General features: G+C 32.3%; 1 protein-coding gene across 1 annotated transcript; it reads left to right on the top strand.

Annotated features, from left to right (window-relative positions):
• Positions 4,203-12,954, top strand: LOC18611888 (histone deacetylase 14). Its single transcript, XM_007048364.2, has 9 exons — positions 4,203-4,303; positions 4,879-5,054; positions 5,993-6,067; positions 7,000-7,101; positions 7,190-7,261; positions 8,459-8,515; positions 10,920-11,171; positions 11,459-11,640; positions 12,392-12,954. Exons 1-9 carry the CDS (start codon positions 4,267-4,269, stop codon positions 12,690-12,692), a joined length of 1,254 nt encoding a protein of 417 aa, XP_007048426.2. The 5' UTR covers positions 4,203-4,266; the 3' UTR covers positions 12,693-12,954.

The following is a 15,973-nucleotide window of genomic DNA, read 5'->3' as shown; positions in this document are numbered from 1 at the left end:
TTGCATAGTTTATGATTAAAGTTCTAAATTTTTTTTAAAAAAAAAAAAAAAGTTGCAGAAAATGGTATAGTTAAGTAAAACAGGTCGGTTGATGCTTCTGAATGGCCATTTGGTTGCTTGGTGGGTAGGCTGTCAACAATCTGGAAGAAAACAATAGTAAGAAAAAATTTTCAGTATTATTTTTTGTCAGGTAATCAAACTGTCTTTATTAGCAGATGATGAGCTAAAACAGGTGTTTAGGTAAGACCACCAGCCTGCTATAAGTCTAAGTTAAATTAGTAGCCTTATTTTAATCAAGGTTTAACCTTCTTGATTGTACCAAATTTGGACAATCAAGTATGACTGCATCTTTTTCCAGTATAATCAAGACAGAAAAACGTATGTATGAGTCAAAGGCAATCAAGAGCCAAGAGCAATTCAATATCAGAATAATAATAAAAAAATTGAAAAAATTTATAGTTGCAATTGATACGTAAGAATAAGATAACTTGTCTTTGTCCACTATTATTATTCCATGATATATAGAAAAAGGAAAAATGATGATTTCTTTCAATTTTTTTTTTAAAAATAGATTCAGTAGTTAGAGCATCAATTATATGGTCAACAACTGGTTTGTGTACAGCTTAAATCCTGAATGCATTCTCATGGTTAAATCTTGAGCTGTCTTGAATATTGTTGTTGAAACAATGGAGTTTTATCGAGGGATTGTTCTTCAGTACATGAGGAATTACTTGTTGGGTTTTCAGCTACACAAGAGATAATTATTTGTTTGAAAGTTCTTACCATTGATATAATTACCCTTTTGAAACAAGCTTTACACCATTGATGAGAGGTTTTGAGCTTTGCTGAAGTTGACTATGACTAAGCATATATAACTAAATATGTATGATCACATATCCACCATAGCAGACACTGGATGAGGATGGAAATATAAGGCTGGTTATATAAAAACAATTAATCCATGTATAGACTGATCTGTAACAGATTCAAGCTAGTGGGAAAATATCTCCTAGTCCTGGAGCCCTACCCCATTCGCAGAACCTCATCCTTTCATCATAATAAAACAGAAAAAGAGAGTGCTACTTTACTTTGAGGATTCATTCTTTGCTGTCTTCTTTGCTGTCTTCACTGAGTTGTAGCTCTGAGCTATTGTCCTCAAAACTTGTAACAGAGATATTTAAGCATAAAAAACCAAGTCCCATTCTCTCTCTCTCTCTCTCTCTCTCTCACACACACACACACCAATTCATGAAAAGAAGAAAACAACTTGATTCAACTTATTATCCATATAAAACAAATTAAAAAACCCACCATTTTTTTCCTCGGTGTTGCTTTGATTTCTTGCATCACAACAAGATCAGTACACCTTAAATGTACTGTCATATGCCAAATGTAAGCTGCTACAATTCACGAGATCAAACTTGACTAATAATAAAAACAAATCAAGTTCATTAGATAGAGACTGAGAGAGCTGCAGGGGTCCCTGCAACAACAAAAAAAAAAAAAATCCTGTGATCCCTTTAACAATTTCTCTTTGTTTGTCTATCCGAAAACTTCTATTTTTAGGTTGAAAATCCAAGTCTGGTTAGTTATCTCATCCGTGGTACTGATATATAATATAATAAATGAACAAAAATCCAAATGGTAACTCAGCATAAACATGCAATGCTACCGCTTTCAGAAATGGGTACATGACTTTAACTTCAGCTAAGCAAAAAAAATAAAATAAAACACACAAGTTGGAGAAGTGAATATTAATAATGCCTTGGTAAATTTTGCTTAGCTATATATATTATTATATTATATTATATATAATATATATATATATATATATATATCGTCAAAGNTATATATATATATATATATATATATATATATATATATATATATATCGTCAAAGGCAATAATATAGCTTAGATAAATTTTGCTTTCAGTGCCTGTCCCATGCATCTATTTTTAATTTGAATTTGCACACTTAGTATCTATATTTAAAGGGTTCAAAATATCTATTAATGTATGCCAAAGTAGTGTGATGTATGCAACATTAAAAATTTGGAATAGAAAATGAGGGGAAAAAAATTAGTTATTTGTTTTCTGTTGGGAAATTGCGGAATTGTTTCTAAAAAATTACCCAAGACCTTATTCAATCAATAGAATAAAGAAAGAAAGAAATCAAGCACACCCACAATAACATAAGAATTTACGTGGTTCGATCTTTTTATAACTTACGTCCACGGGCACAGCAATAGAGAAAAATCCACTAAGAAAAAAATCAAGAAATTACAAGAACAGTATCAAACTTATAACCTTTATCCCACGTACACTTAAATCACTCTCTTTAAATATAGGTGATGTTTATTCTTTAACTCATAGGGTCTTTTTATAGTGTCAAATACAATAACCTTATCCTAATATAATTATGAATCTTATCCTAATAGAATTAAGAATTATTATTCTAATCTAACTAGATTTAAAGACTATTTTATAAGATATACTAATTTAATTAAAATTAAACAATCCTAATTAAATCACAATTCAAGATTATCCTAACATTTTCTTTTTCAGTTTATAAAACGTTAAAACCTGATGCTTGTCCCAAACTGGCGGACTTGTTCGGTTGGGAGATGGGATAATTCGGCCCATGTTCTACCCAATTTCTTTATAAAGGGCTTCGTGATATAACTAGTCACCTTTGTCTAACATTTAAAGAAATTATAATTTATTTTAAAAAAATTAATATAATATTTGAAAAAAATTAAATTTTTTTAAAAAATATTTTTTAATTATATTTAATCAAATTTTTATATTTATATTTTAAATAAAATAAAAATTCATAATTAATGACTGATTAATTATTATTTATTAAAATATCATTTTTTGTAAAAAAAAATTCAAATCCTCCTTTCTTAAGTGATGCCTCATTCTATGCCCTTTCTCTCACAACGTGCTACGTGTCGATTTTTTCAATTACTAATTAATACATATTTAGTTTTAATCTTTTATCTCTTATTTTCTTTTTCTTTCTCTACAAGCAAAGACTTAATAAATGGTGACCTTCTGCTTGTTTGTTCTAGCAAGGAAAACATGAATTTGTCTTTTTCTATCCTCATCCATGCAAGGTAAGATTTTCTTTTACTGTGAAAAAAACCAAAAAAAAAAAAAACTCAAATTCTGCTCTCATTTTTACAAGGAAAACAAAGAAAGGGCAAAACTCAAATTTTGCTCTCAGTGTAACAAATAAAGGGATTAAAGATATTGATTTGAAATATAAAAAATATTATATAATTATGTTAACATGCTACACTTGTATGCCATGTCATTATTTATTATAATATGTTAACTTATTATGTCAATATCATGTGACATAAAACGATAAGTAAAATTTTGACTAATAACTGTTAATCAATCATTAATCACAATAGTTTATTTGATTTAAAACAAAATATAAAATATGATTAAATGCAATCAAATAATAAAGGCTTGTATGAATATTTTTAAATAATTAAAAGATTTTTTAAAGTATTTTATAATAAAAAATTTTATCTATCTTTTTTATATTATATATAATATAAAGTATGCAAAAAATTTTGTTTTGATTCCGCTAATTGCTATGAGTGGCTTGGAAAGTTTTGATACTAGAAGAAAAATTATAATAAAAATGGAGAGATTTGTGTTAATTGAAAGCCTAAATTGGATTTTTTTAAAATATAAAATTATTATGTCATGTATGGACGTTAAAGCTTTTTAAATTCACAATTAAATTTAAAAGAATTGTTATATAATTAAAATTGATTGAAAATTTATTATTTTCTTTATTATTCTTTGCCTTTTTTAATTCTTATTACTTATCACATAATTAGAATTTCTTTAATCTCTTTGTTGTCTTTATTTGATTTGTTGGAATGTAAAAGAATCTAATTTAAATTTATTTATATTAAAATTTAATTTTTTTAAAAATTAGTACTCCACAACCTTTTAATTTAAAAAAAAAAGAAAAGTGGTTAAAAAAGTTTTTATTAAAAAGTGAAAAATACGACAAAAATATAAAAATGAAGGCAATTTAATTTAATTTTTTATTTTTTAGAATGTCTAAAAAAATAGATCAATTATAATTTTCTCACCAAAAAATCATTCCAATTTCCATCAAAATTTTCCTTTTTTTTGTGATAAAAATAACCATTAATAAAAAAAATTGTCAGCCACCAAGACCTCCAACGGATATATCATAGTTGGAAGTTGAAACTGTGCGCCACTCACAGTCATCCAATGGAGCTTCAGACCTTTCGCTCTATATCCTTTGCAGGTACCCACCTCCCTCTTTTGTCTTCCTGTTAACATGAACTCATTGCTTTGCTTTAAATTCTTTTTCAGAATTGATAGGGAAGCCATGGATTCTTGTGTCTTTACAGTCTCAGTATAGAAAGGCCCAACAGGGAATTTTGGGTATTATATGTTATGGCTTTTTCATTGAAACAGGAGACAGTTAAAGTTATTTTCTTATATTTTTTATGGATCTATGGGGATTTGAACTGTTTTTTCTTCATTCTGTTTTATTTTATATTGTTGGGAGAAAGCCTCAAGGCCCTCAATGTTAATTTAGCTATCTATGGTTTTGGGTTGGAAAACATTATGACGACAACAAGGCTTGTTGGACCTTGGAATGGAAAATTAGAAGGAAGACAATTAAAAAAATAGAAAAATAAATAAAATTTTGTTCTAACCAAATTCCGACCAGAGTGTTGATGTTACTACGGCTGTGTAGTTCTAATTATCAAAACCAACTTTGGTTATTGTAGAACATGTGATGTTTTTGGTGCGAAATCATGTGCTCAAGTGGAATAATCATAACAGATTTAGTCTAAATACCAACGCTTTCAGGGCATGGACGTTTTTGGAAGCATTCGATATCAGGAAGGAAATGCTTCTCAAAAAATATCAAAACTTTAGTTTCTTGTTCATATAGCACAGAGGAGAACGATACTTTGCCATCCGTAAAACAGCTGTGTAATGCGAAAGTGATTTATGCTGTGGCTCCAGCCCTGGGTCATAACAAGGTATATTTATTCAAGCTGTTGGCTTTCCTCCTGATAAGCGAGTTTAGTGTTATAAATTTCTTAGGTAAATAGTTTATAGCATGCTTTCTGGTTCTCTAAGGTTTTTATATTTGGGGATAACTTGATGTTGGTCAAGGTTTTTTTTTTCTTTCTTTCTTTTGGTATAGAGATCTTGGTTTAGGTTTAGGACACAAGTTTCTATGCATTTCATGTTTGAACTTCAGCTTTTCTACCTAATTAAAGAGGTCCTAAATCAAGTTCATCGTCCAAATGTTTGACATATGGCTTGAGCTATTGTAAATCAGCTGGAGCTCTTTTGATGTATTTCTCCAATTTTATATAATTTTTCTTTTCTCTGTCTTTATAAAAAAAAAATCACTTAGATTCCCATTTTAATGGCAACTCTAAATGATTTAAACTGGTTATGAGGTTTTCTTTATGTTTGAGGGCATTCTTCTTCATTTACCTGTTTCCAAGCTCGTCCTTTTTTTCTTCTATTTTGGACATTTTAGTAGAAAGCCTTGTGGTAGGTTTACATTTCTCATGCAAGAAAATAATTTTAAAATATGATAGGATATTCCCATTCTGCTAATTTATTTACTCTTCTCATGTAATTTAAAATATGATGTAACTATGTTCTGCTGTCTTTGCATTTTTCTCAAAATGTGGGCTGGTTGTAGTTTTGGAGGCAAGTAGTATATAATCTTTCAAGTAGGTTAAACTTAGAATGGTTGAAAAATAGTCTTCTGTGGAATGTGATTGTTTCAGTCAAGCTCTCCATTCTTGAGCAAGCAAAGTTTTTGTTTTTGATTATGCTGTTTATCTTCCATTAAAATTTAAGATAGTGAATTTATTTGATCCTCCATATATGTAATCGGTTAAACATAATGAATTGTTCTGAGATTTGCATTTTTATTGTGGTTTTCTTGCTGCTATAGGAGTCACATCCTGAATCAAATGCTAGAGTTCCTGCAATTGTGACTGCTCTTGCAAAGATGGAGCTTACCTCAAAGGTACTGAACTGTATCATTTTATGTCACTGTTTTTTTCTGTGTCATTTGAGTTCAAATTCCTTGTTTATACATTTTTCACACTTGAACCTTTTACCCATTATCTTTGTCTTTGGAATTTGAATCTAGGAACACATTACACACTGCTTGATTGATATTATGATAACCCTATGCTGTGATGGCATCCTTTGTTTTCTGTGCAGTTTAAAGAGCATTATAAGGTTGTATATGCATGAATATCAAAAAGTTTTGTCATTCCTTATGAAATAGGTTATAATACAATTTGCCACCATTGCCATGAAATCACCAGTTCTAACAGTCAAAGTGGTGTTCATTGCACATTGCACCAGGTGTTAAGGTTGGGTGTTAGAAAGAAAAGTATAATTTGTTAGTTTCTGGAAAACATTTTTCGCATTTTATTAAAGAGAATATCAATTATGAGACATTTTGTTTGAGCCTAGGACTGAATATATTTTTAAAATTGTTGTGTCTTTATGTTGCCTGATACAAATTTATTTTTTGTGGTAAGTACTTAAAGGACACAGATTTTGCTGGTGACAGAACTGCCCCTGTCAACAAAGTGTTATTTTTGTTAGTTGTCTACAGCTTTTTTGATCAATTGATATTTTCCTTTTCCTTTTCTTTATTGGAAATGAAAGGTAAAAAACAATGATTCACTGCATTAATGGCTGAAGCAAGGGTGCTCTCAGATCTTAGCCCCTCCATAAGAAAGACATTAATTTTTTCATTTCCTGGAAATGAACTGTGTATGAAAGAGGTGTGAATTTTTTTTTTTTAAAAGAAATTTTATAGTAGAGATGTGAAGTTTGTAGCAAATTTAACTGAATGCGATTGAGAGTAGAAAGCTCAACACAAGTCTGTAATGATATTATTTTGACAATTTCCTTTGTATTAATTTTTCTTTCATATGTCAGTTTCGTGGCTCAGACATACTTGAACTTCAAAATTTTAAGCTTGCTTCAGCTGATGACATTGCAAGTGTTCATGCAAAAGCTTATGTATCAGGCCTTGAAAAGGTGGCTTCTTAGTCATGTGCTTTACCTTTCCCTTTCCATTTATTATTTGAAAAGTAAAACTCCATATGTTACATGCTTCGACTTATAGGCTATGGATCGGGCTTCCGAGCAGGGTCTTATTGTAATTGATGGCTCTGGACCAACATATGCTACTCCCACGGTCAGTATATTGTGTTACATGTTCTTGTTTTTCTTTCCTAAGCTTGTGGAAACGTACAGGCAGTTAACAGAGATGCATTTAGGATTTCTATCTAGTGGATGGGGTGGCATCCTAACTTATGAAAAATATGTATGAACACATTATACAAAATGTTTCTTTGTCTTATTAGTAATCAAAACTTTTAGATGTTAGATAAACCATGGACTATAAAATCTACTTTCCTATATTGAAGCAAAACTCTGTGATTTTTCCACACAGATTCGCTACAAACATTGCAAGAGCTTTTTCTTATTTCACTAGCAATACTTCTAAATATGTCTTACTCAATGTATGTAACAAGATTTCCCCTTTTGTTAAACAAGCTTTTTCACATTCTTCACAAGAGAAAATGTTATCGTTGGATGAAATGTCAATTTCCCATATCAAAACAAACTTTAAAATAAATTTACCAATTGGTACATTATAGTTTTATGTATAGTCTTGACTAACTGTTTGCATAACTAATTTAAATCAACTAGCTAAGTTTGTGCTATTCTAAAGGAAAGGCCAACGTGTGAACACACAAATGAAGATGAACATATTTAATATATCATGTGCTTTTAACTGGGTGCATTAATTGTATTTCATACATCACAATTCTTTAAAAAATGCCTCTTCCATTTATAAGTGCAGAGAAAATAAAAAATCCCTTTAAATTTTTGTAACTATGTAAGCTCACTAACTATAACTTTACATGGTAATCTCTCATTTTTTTATAAAGAAAAAAAAATTGGTTAGTATCTGTATTCCTTACACCTTGTTAATACTTTAGAATACCTATATTGTTTTCTTTTTCCAATTCAGTGGGGACAGAAGTAAAAAATTTCTCAACATTTTCTGGTATTTTCTTGATAGTCTCAAACTGCTTTTAGGATCTCTGTGGGGCAGCTGTCACCTTTGCCTCCATTGTGGATCTGTCCCTAGCAGTCATACTCTTCTAAATGCGTAGTATATTGGATTCATAATAGCAGATGTAACAATCTCTATGTTTTGAAATATCATATGTTTTTTCACTTACAAGTGATTACAAGAGCTAAACATTAAGACTGTTTTGTATTAAGAAAATTGAACAAATAATTGATTGAAGGCATGTACTTTGCTCAAAAATGGGTTCAGGTTTTTAAATATATTTTGTTTATCTTCATTTTTATGATGCAGACGTTCTGTGAGTCACTTGTTGCAGCTGGAGCAGGACTCGCCTTAGTTGATTCAGTGGTGATGCCTCAACCTAGAACGTTAGTCACTCGAATGATAATCTATCATTTCTCTTATTAGCTGAGATAACTTCATCTTAACCTTTTAACTTTCAATTGTTACATTTCTAAAAGGTGAAAGCTTTATTCACCAGTGTTTGCTCTAAAGCAATCAAACGCATTTTTAAGGTAGGGAACCAAAAATAGCTAAAAGTGCATGAAATTGAGTGCTGAACCTCAAAGGCATGTAGCTGATTGTATGGGGAATATGCCTTTGTTCCTCAAATAGGTGAGGCATATGTCCATGAGTAATTTTTCTGTGAGCCTATGAATTACTGTCCATACTTCAACAAAAATATAGAAACAACATTTTGTAGACAGAGTATTGTCATGGTTCACTATCAAATTTAAGTTTGAATATCAGGGAAAGGCTTTCATGGTTATTGTAAAATTTTGGTTTGGGCTGGCGTTCATGCTGTTTTGGGTTGTGACACTGTTTTGGGCATAAAGCTAGCTATTTTTGGTTCTCACCAGCTCACATATCTGGTCAGTCCTATGTCCTGTTAAATCTTAGCTGTACAATTTTGGTGGCGTAGTTATTTTTGATATGAGACTCTGGAGTTATAGAGGAAAAGAGGATATATGAGTCGGCTGAGTTTAGAAGAAAACCAGAGCACGCACTTGGGATATTTGGGCTGGGTTGGGTCTTTTACTTTGGTCTTTTCTAAAGACCCAAATTTTAGTTTCCTAGAAATATCCGAATCAAATTACCTTGTTTAATTTATGAGAATATTAATTGTTTTATAATTTTAAAATAGCTTGACAAGCAAGCTACTCTTTTTTTACCTGAGTAATTAAATCTTCAAGCTCAATAACCTATCGAGGGTTTTGTTTTGCGCAAGAAAGTTTAGCTAATCTTTTGCTTTGATGGATGGGAATGCTGCTACTGCCATGTTGCTAGGACTCATGTTTGAGCCTTCTGACTCCGTTCTAATGTGCTATCTCTTCAGCAAAGTCACTGGCAAGTCCATGCTGCATCTTGATCAAAACCTAATCAAGGATTTTGACTTGTATGGAGAGAAAGAACCTTGGGAAATATGGAATTTGTTTGGTGGGTGTAATCTTCAATACAGTGACGATCTCTACTTCTTCACTAAGTTAAAGAAGAAATCTCAGAACAGTTCAAGGATGAATGGCTTTGTTAGCATCGGTATGTGGATGGGTGAAGGTTCAGGCAAGCCAATAACATATTCTCGATTGTCAGCTGTACAGCCCCTAGGGTTCAAGAAAAGGTTGCGATGAGGGCAGAGTGTTGTAGCGAGTAGGTCGGTGGATCATGTATGAGTATAGTTTGGATACTAATTTGGTGCCTAAGAATGATTATGGTTACATGCTTTGTCGACTAAGAAAGAATCGTGAGGAGAAAAAAGCTGAGAAAAGAAGAAAGTTGATCACATGAGAGCCAGGGTTTATTATTTGCTAGAGATTCAAGGTGGGAGTTAGGGTTTAGTGATTGGCTAGGAATACAGGGTATATATGTAAAGGAATTAGGGTGATATCATGGCTGTTCAATTAATTATGGACAATAGCCATGAATCTTGAAATCTTGATGTAATGTTTCTAGATGAAATGAAATTTGGCTTATCAAAAAGATCCTAAAACACTACATAGTGCCTCGAGAGGGGCTAAAAGGGAGAGACTAAGTAGAATCTGTCTTGAAGGAAGAGAAAGAGAGAGTGGGACAGAGATTTAGCTTGCAAAATGCTTTGATCTATGGGTCAAATGTCATTGTATGGAAGGATGAGCCAATTGATGAGGCTCTGCAGCAGAGAGTAGAAGCCTTTTTGCTTGTTCTATTTACATAATACCAGGAGGCTCATTTTTTAAAGTTTATTTTTTTTTATACTGTCATTCTGGTACAAAGGTGTTTTGAAATTTTTTCTTTTCTTTCTTCTTATTTGTCATTCTCTTCATTTTGCCACTTCTCTAATGTAGTTGATGTTGGATCTAATGGTTGTAGGGAGTTGCTAGAGGGCCAACCTTTTTGTAGGTTGCTTAACACATTAGGCTATTTTTTATGGCTCTAGGCCATTGTTTTACCTTCTTCAATGTAACTTACATGCCACTTAGTTATTTGATCAAATGTCCAAAATCAATCGATGAATAATTAATTTAAGATTTTATTGAAGGCAAACAGATTATAATGCAAATATTACTATTGTTTGTATTTAATTAATTCTAAGATATTAAAAATTAATACCTATAAAGCTAAAACCAAAATGCTTTGGGGCATGCGTTCCCTTACTCTTTGATATTTGAGAATGCTGCTCTATGCTCAAAAGATTAACACATACTTTCTTATTGTGAGATGGGCAAGTTACTGTTTCTGAGTAGCTAAAACCCAAACATAATTATGTCATATTCAGGTTGCAGCATCAAAAAACCAACTAGATCCACCAATGGGTTTTGCTTTGATAAGACCTCCAGGACATCATGCTATTCCAAATGGTCCTATGGGGTTCTGTGTTTTTGGAAATGTGGCTATTGCAGCTCGTCATGCTCAGCGTATTCATGGATTAAAGCGAATATTTATTATTGATTTTGATGTTCACCATGGGAATGGAACAAATGATGCCTTCTTGGATGATCCAGATATATTCTTTCTTTCAACTCATCAAGTAAGCAATTTTTCTGGTCCATATCAACATTTTTTTGTGCCATAACTTGCTCTTCAGTTGCAAATGTGTATCTTGTTAGATGTCATTGTTATAGACTGTACAAACTATTTGTTGCTAATCCTGTTCTATTCTGTTCAAACCCTCAAGTGTTGGTGCTAGGAGGGATATGCTGAACTAACTTTTCACCTATGTCTTCTTCTGATTTTGGAGTGCATCTGTTAGAAGTTGAATGCAGATAATACTAGTAGCAAATAAATGAAATCCTAATTTAAACAATGTTGGTATAGGATGGAAGCTACCCTGGCACTGGAAGAATTGATGAGATAGGTCATGGAGCTGGTGAAGGAGCAACACTTAATCTACCTCTACCTGGAGGCTCAGGTGACACTGCCATGAGAACTGTTTTTGATGAAGTCATTGTGCCATGTGCTCAAAGGTTCAAGCCAGATATAATCCTCGTCTCTGCAGGGTAAGTTTTCCTCGTCCTTGAAGTTTAGTATATGCTCTAATACCATGACAGTTAAATTTTGAAGCTCTCTCTGGTTAGATAATGAATTCCAGAGAAGGGTAGTGAAATTATGGCTGTTAATGTGTTAGAGTTGTAATCATTTCATGTAGTACATGTATAACAAATAAATGAGTCGACATGAACATAATACAATTAATTAATCATGTCAAAGTCCTTAACATGAAATGACATGTTTATTATACAGGGTACACAACATTATACGGTTGACGCGTTTAAATACAATTAACCTGTTTAGACATGACACAGTTAATCTGTATAGACGCGATTAACTTATTTAAACACAAATAATAAGATGTTTTATGTATCTTAAATATTAATAATTCAATAAATGAATTTAAATAGGATAGATATGTTATATAGTGTGAATTAACTCGTTAATATGATTAATTAAACATTTATAAACGCATTATATATGGATTAGGCATGTCAAGCCGCATAAGACATGAATATTTTTGTGTCATAAACGGGTTAACACGATTATGACATGAACACAATCATACTAAACCCAAACTCTCTTAAATCCATGCCATGTTAGGGGGCTGTGTCCAGGTATCAGTTGGGCATGTGATAATTCTGTTCATATAATAATGGAATCAGGTGGGATGTAGATATAAATTAAACCTGGTTGTTTTAATATATTATAAAGAAGATTATACATCCTTTAGCAAGGGTTTGATTGATCTTTGTCCAGGTATGATGGTCACGTATTGGATCCACTAGCCAGTCTACAGTTTACAACAGGGACATACTACATGCTTGCGTCTAATATCAAACAACTTGCCAAAGAACTATGTGGTGGCCGCTGTGTATTTTTCCTTGAAGGAGGATACAACCTGGATTCACTTTCATATTCCGTGGCAGACTCATTCCGTGCATTTCTTGGGGAGCCAAGTTTGGCACCTGAGTTTGATAACCCTGCAATATTGTATGAAGAACCATCAACCAGGGTGAAGCAAGCGATTCAGAGAGTAAAGCACATACATTCGCTGTGATTGTGCAGATAACCGAAATCTTAAAGTCTATCTAAGCCGGCACTGTCCTATATATATTTATCTGTGATGAAAATGAAGTCGTGATATGCAATGGAGATTCTTCCATAATTAGTACCATAAGTTGATGTCCAGATGGTCAACGACCTGAATCATAAATTGATGTAAATGAGGTTAAATTTGTGAATACCATTGTACATAACTAGATAATAAAGTTCTTCATATAGCTCAATGATAAGAATCTGCCTTACTGTTTATTGTCCTCTGAGCTGCTCAATGTGTAAGTGAGGTCTTTGAATATACTTTTTGATAGCTCAATGTGAAGCATTGCTCTCTCTGTGAGTTGCTCAACGCTTACTATAGCTGTGACTAGATTGCATGAGCAAACATGAACAACTACTTGCGGTTATTTGTAATCTCTTCAATGTGGAAAGGAATAGATTGTGTTATATGGATTGATATAATACCTTTCCAAATTTCAACCGCTCTTGCATCTCCAACCATTTATTGCCTGATCGATTGTTGGTAAGGGCTAACGAGGAGTGAGATTCTTGTACTCTAGGCACTGAATTGCATTAGTGAAATGACTGATTAGCCACTTAGCCCACTACCAATCATTTCATCTTTAATAAAAAGATCTATTTCTATTTAAGATAGGAGATATTTAAACAAAGGTTTTTTGAGCAGAAATATATACATTATGCTATTAAATCAAATGTTCAAGTGGAAGAAGAATATATATACGTAAATGTCAGTAATTTGTTTTAGTTAACTATTTGAACATGCATGCTTGTTCTGTTTCATAATTCCAGTTTATTCTTGTTCAATCAAACAATCGAAGGAAGAAAGTATTAAGAATTTTTTGCCTTCTCTATTAGTTGATACTTCATAGCTAAAAGATACATGTTAGGTGTTATGATCAGGCCCACGAGGTCCAATTAGAGATGAGAAGTGGCACCCCATATCCATGTCAGAATATACACAAAAACTAGGGATGATAGATCCTTATCCTTAATTAAGATCATACCTAAATACTCACAAATAAAAGGAAGATGGCCAAGGACCTTAGGAGTAAGACAGCCACTCCTAACCTCTCACTCCCCCCTCTCCTAAATGTCTTCATCCAGCAGAAAGCAATAACCTCACTACCCATCTCTTTTGCAGGGCTGCAAGACCAAATGAGCCCAACAAATCCATTCTCACTCATTAATGTTACTGTGAAGATTAAGATTAAACCTCTATCTTCACCGCATGAGTTTCTTTAGTGTCTCAATCATAGCAAAATATATTCTTCTTATCACACGTAGAGACAAGCGTCACATCCCAAGTAAGTACTGGTCGTCTCTTTAACCCTCAAACAAATAATTCAGTTTGGGTGGGTGGAAAAGAAACACCTAAAAACATGGCCTCCTCCTCCTTCCAACATCAATCTTAGTTTCCTTGTAAAATTTTTGTTGATGCCTCGTTTTGCCTTTTAACTTTTCTGTCAGAAACCAAATGACAGATGGAAGGAAAAGATTAGCAAAGCAGCATCCATAAAGTTACCATATAACATATTCCAAGCGTGAAAACGAATGTAACCTCAAAAAAGGATCATCCTTGTAGACGAAGGGGTCAAAGAAGCGAGGGACTGAACATTCAGAGATGGACACGATGAAAGAAATAATAGTAACAGAAAAGCAAGCTCTCGCATCTCTCAAGCAATAAAAAACTACTACAAATTCTATAAATGGGATACATAAGCAGTGGCAATGATGATTAAACAAACACGTGTCTGGTTATTGACTCTTCAAGCTTTCCTTTTACCTATGTCCTACCAACTACAATTGGGAGGCTATAATTTGCCAACTTTAGAAAAAAAATTGCAATCATGGCGGTTTTGGGATAAAGATGTTCAAACCAACAAAGTGTGATGCCACTGTTCTTCGATTGGAATACGTAATGGATCGGATTTCTTACATCAGACTAATTTGTTTGTTTCTCTATGTTGTGTTCTGGATGATTCCCTGTAAAATATATATATATTATATATTATATAGTAGCATGTTTTTGCCGACAAAAGATGTGAGCAGAGAAATGAGGCACCATTATTATATATACGAAAGAAACATACTCATGATACAATTTGACGAAGACTCCCTAACGATCTTTAGAAATCTTAACAATTCTCTTGGTTAGCAGGATTTTATGCCCCATGCGCCTTTAGTGGATTCTCAGCTGCTGAATTTCTTGTTTTGTTGCTCCATGTATATATGTGGGGGATTAATTAAAGTATATTATCAAGCCGACTCTGTTTAACAGTATTGTGTTTGGTCAAGAAGTTTACAAAATTTTGAAGAATTTAGAAATGCAGCAATTCACAAATGGCACATTTCTAAAATCTAATGAAATTGATTTATGGAATTCTCAAATTCATGGTTTGGATGCATCATTTGGTCGTGTAATTGTTATCTTTATATTTTGACAACTTAAATTCAAAAAAAAAATTATATGAAACGTATTCATTTGATACGTGAGATTTCAACGATTAAAATTTAAAATTTTAATTATAAATTTTTGAGTAAAAAAAAAGAGATTTATTGAAAAAAATTACTTTTTATATGTAGCGTAATATCTTATATATACAAACAAAAGCATATACGTACAGTAAATCTTTTTAACTAAACCATTGCTTAATTAATATTTGGTTTTGATTTGAATTTGAGGGGAAGATTACATATAATTTAAATTTCTCAATCACTAATTGAATTAAATCATGTTTCATATGTCTCCTTAGATATGATGAAATATGTAATTTTCAGAATAAAAAATGTGTAATTATTTGAGTTTTGCAATTTTCTTAAATCCTCCCCCAAAAAAATTAAAAGTAAAAGAAAAAAAGATGGCAATACTTTTCTTCTTTTTGGCCTTTTGGAAATATTGCTTGCTCATGTACGTGTTCCATCAAGGAATGGCCAGTGTGCAGCTATCCTAGGTGTCCAGAGCTGTAGTTTCTCAATGACCACCGTGGCCAACTTTCTCTTCTTTTTCTTTAGCTTTCCCTCTCTTTTTGGTACTAGCAATCACAACTTTTTTAGTAAAAAGTACACTTCAAAAGAAAATCATGCATGACCAGCCAATGGGGCAGATAAATATATATATATAGTAGCAACTTTTGCATGCTATGAAAGACACATGCATGTTGATTCATATTCAACTATAAATCAAAGTTCAATCACAAAACCATGTTTTATAAGTGTTGTCCCCTAAGAGATATAAAGACTACAAACTTACTTCCCTTTTCT

This window comes from Theobroma cacao, chromosome 1 (genome assembly GCF_000208745.1).
Source record: "Theobroma cacao cultivar B97-61/B2 chromosome 1, Criollo_cocoa_genome_V2, whole genome shotgun sequence".
In the NCBI taxonomy this organism is placed as follows: domain Eukaryota; kingdom Viridiplantae; phylum Streptophyta; class Magnoliopsida; order Malvales; family Malvaceae; genus Theobroma; species Theobroma cacao.
Note: the sequence above shows the minus strand (reverse complement) of the source record. Positions and strands in the feature narration are given on the sequence as shown.

What these genes read in the sequence shown, in the direction of transcription:
- LOC18611888 (XM_007048364.2), top strand. Translation starts at nt 4,267, where the DNA reads ATGGAGCTTCAGACCTTTCGCTCTATATCCTTTGCAG. An exon ending in ATGTATCAGGCCTTGAAAAG is followed by an intron (nt 7,102 to 7,189) that starts GTGGCTTCTTAG and finishes TTCGACTTATAG; the next exon opens with GCTATGGATCGGGCTTCCGA. An exon ending in TCTTTCTTTCAACTCATCAA is followed by an intron (nt 11,172 to 11,458) that starts GTAAGCAATTTT and finishes ATGTTGGTATAG; the next exon opens with GATGGAAGCTACCCTGGCAC.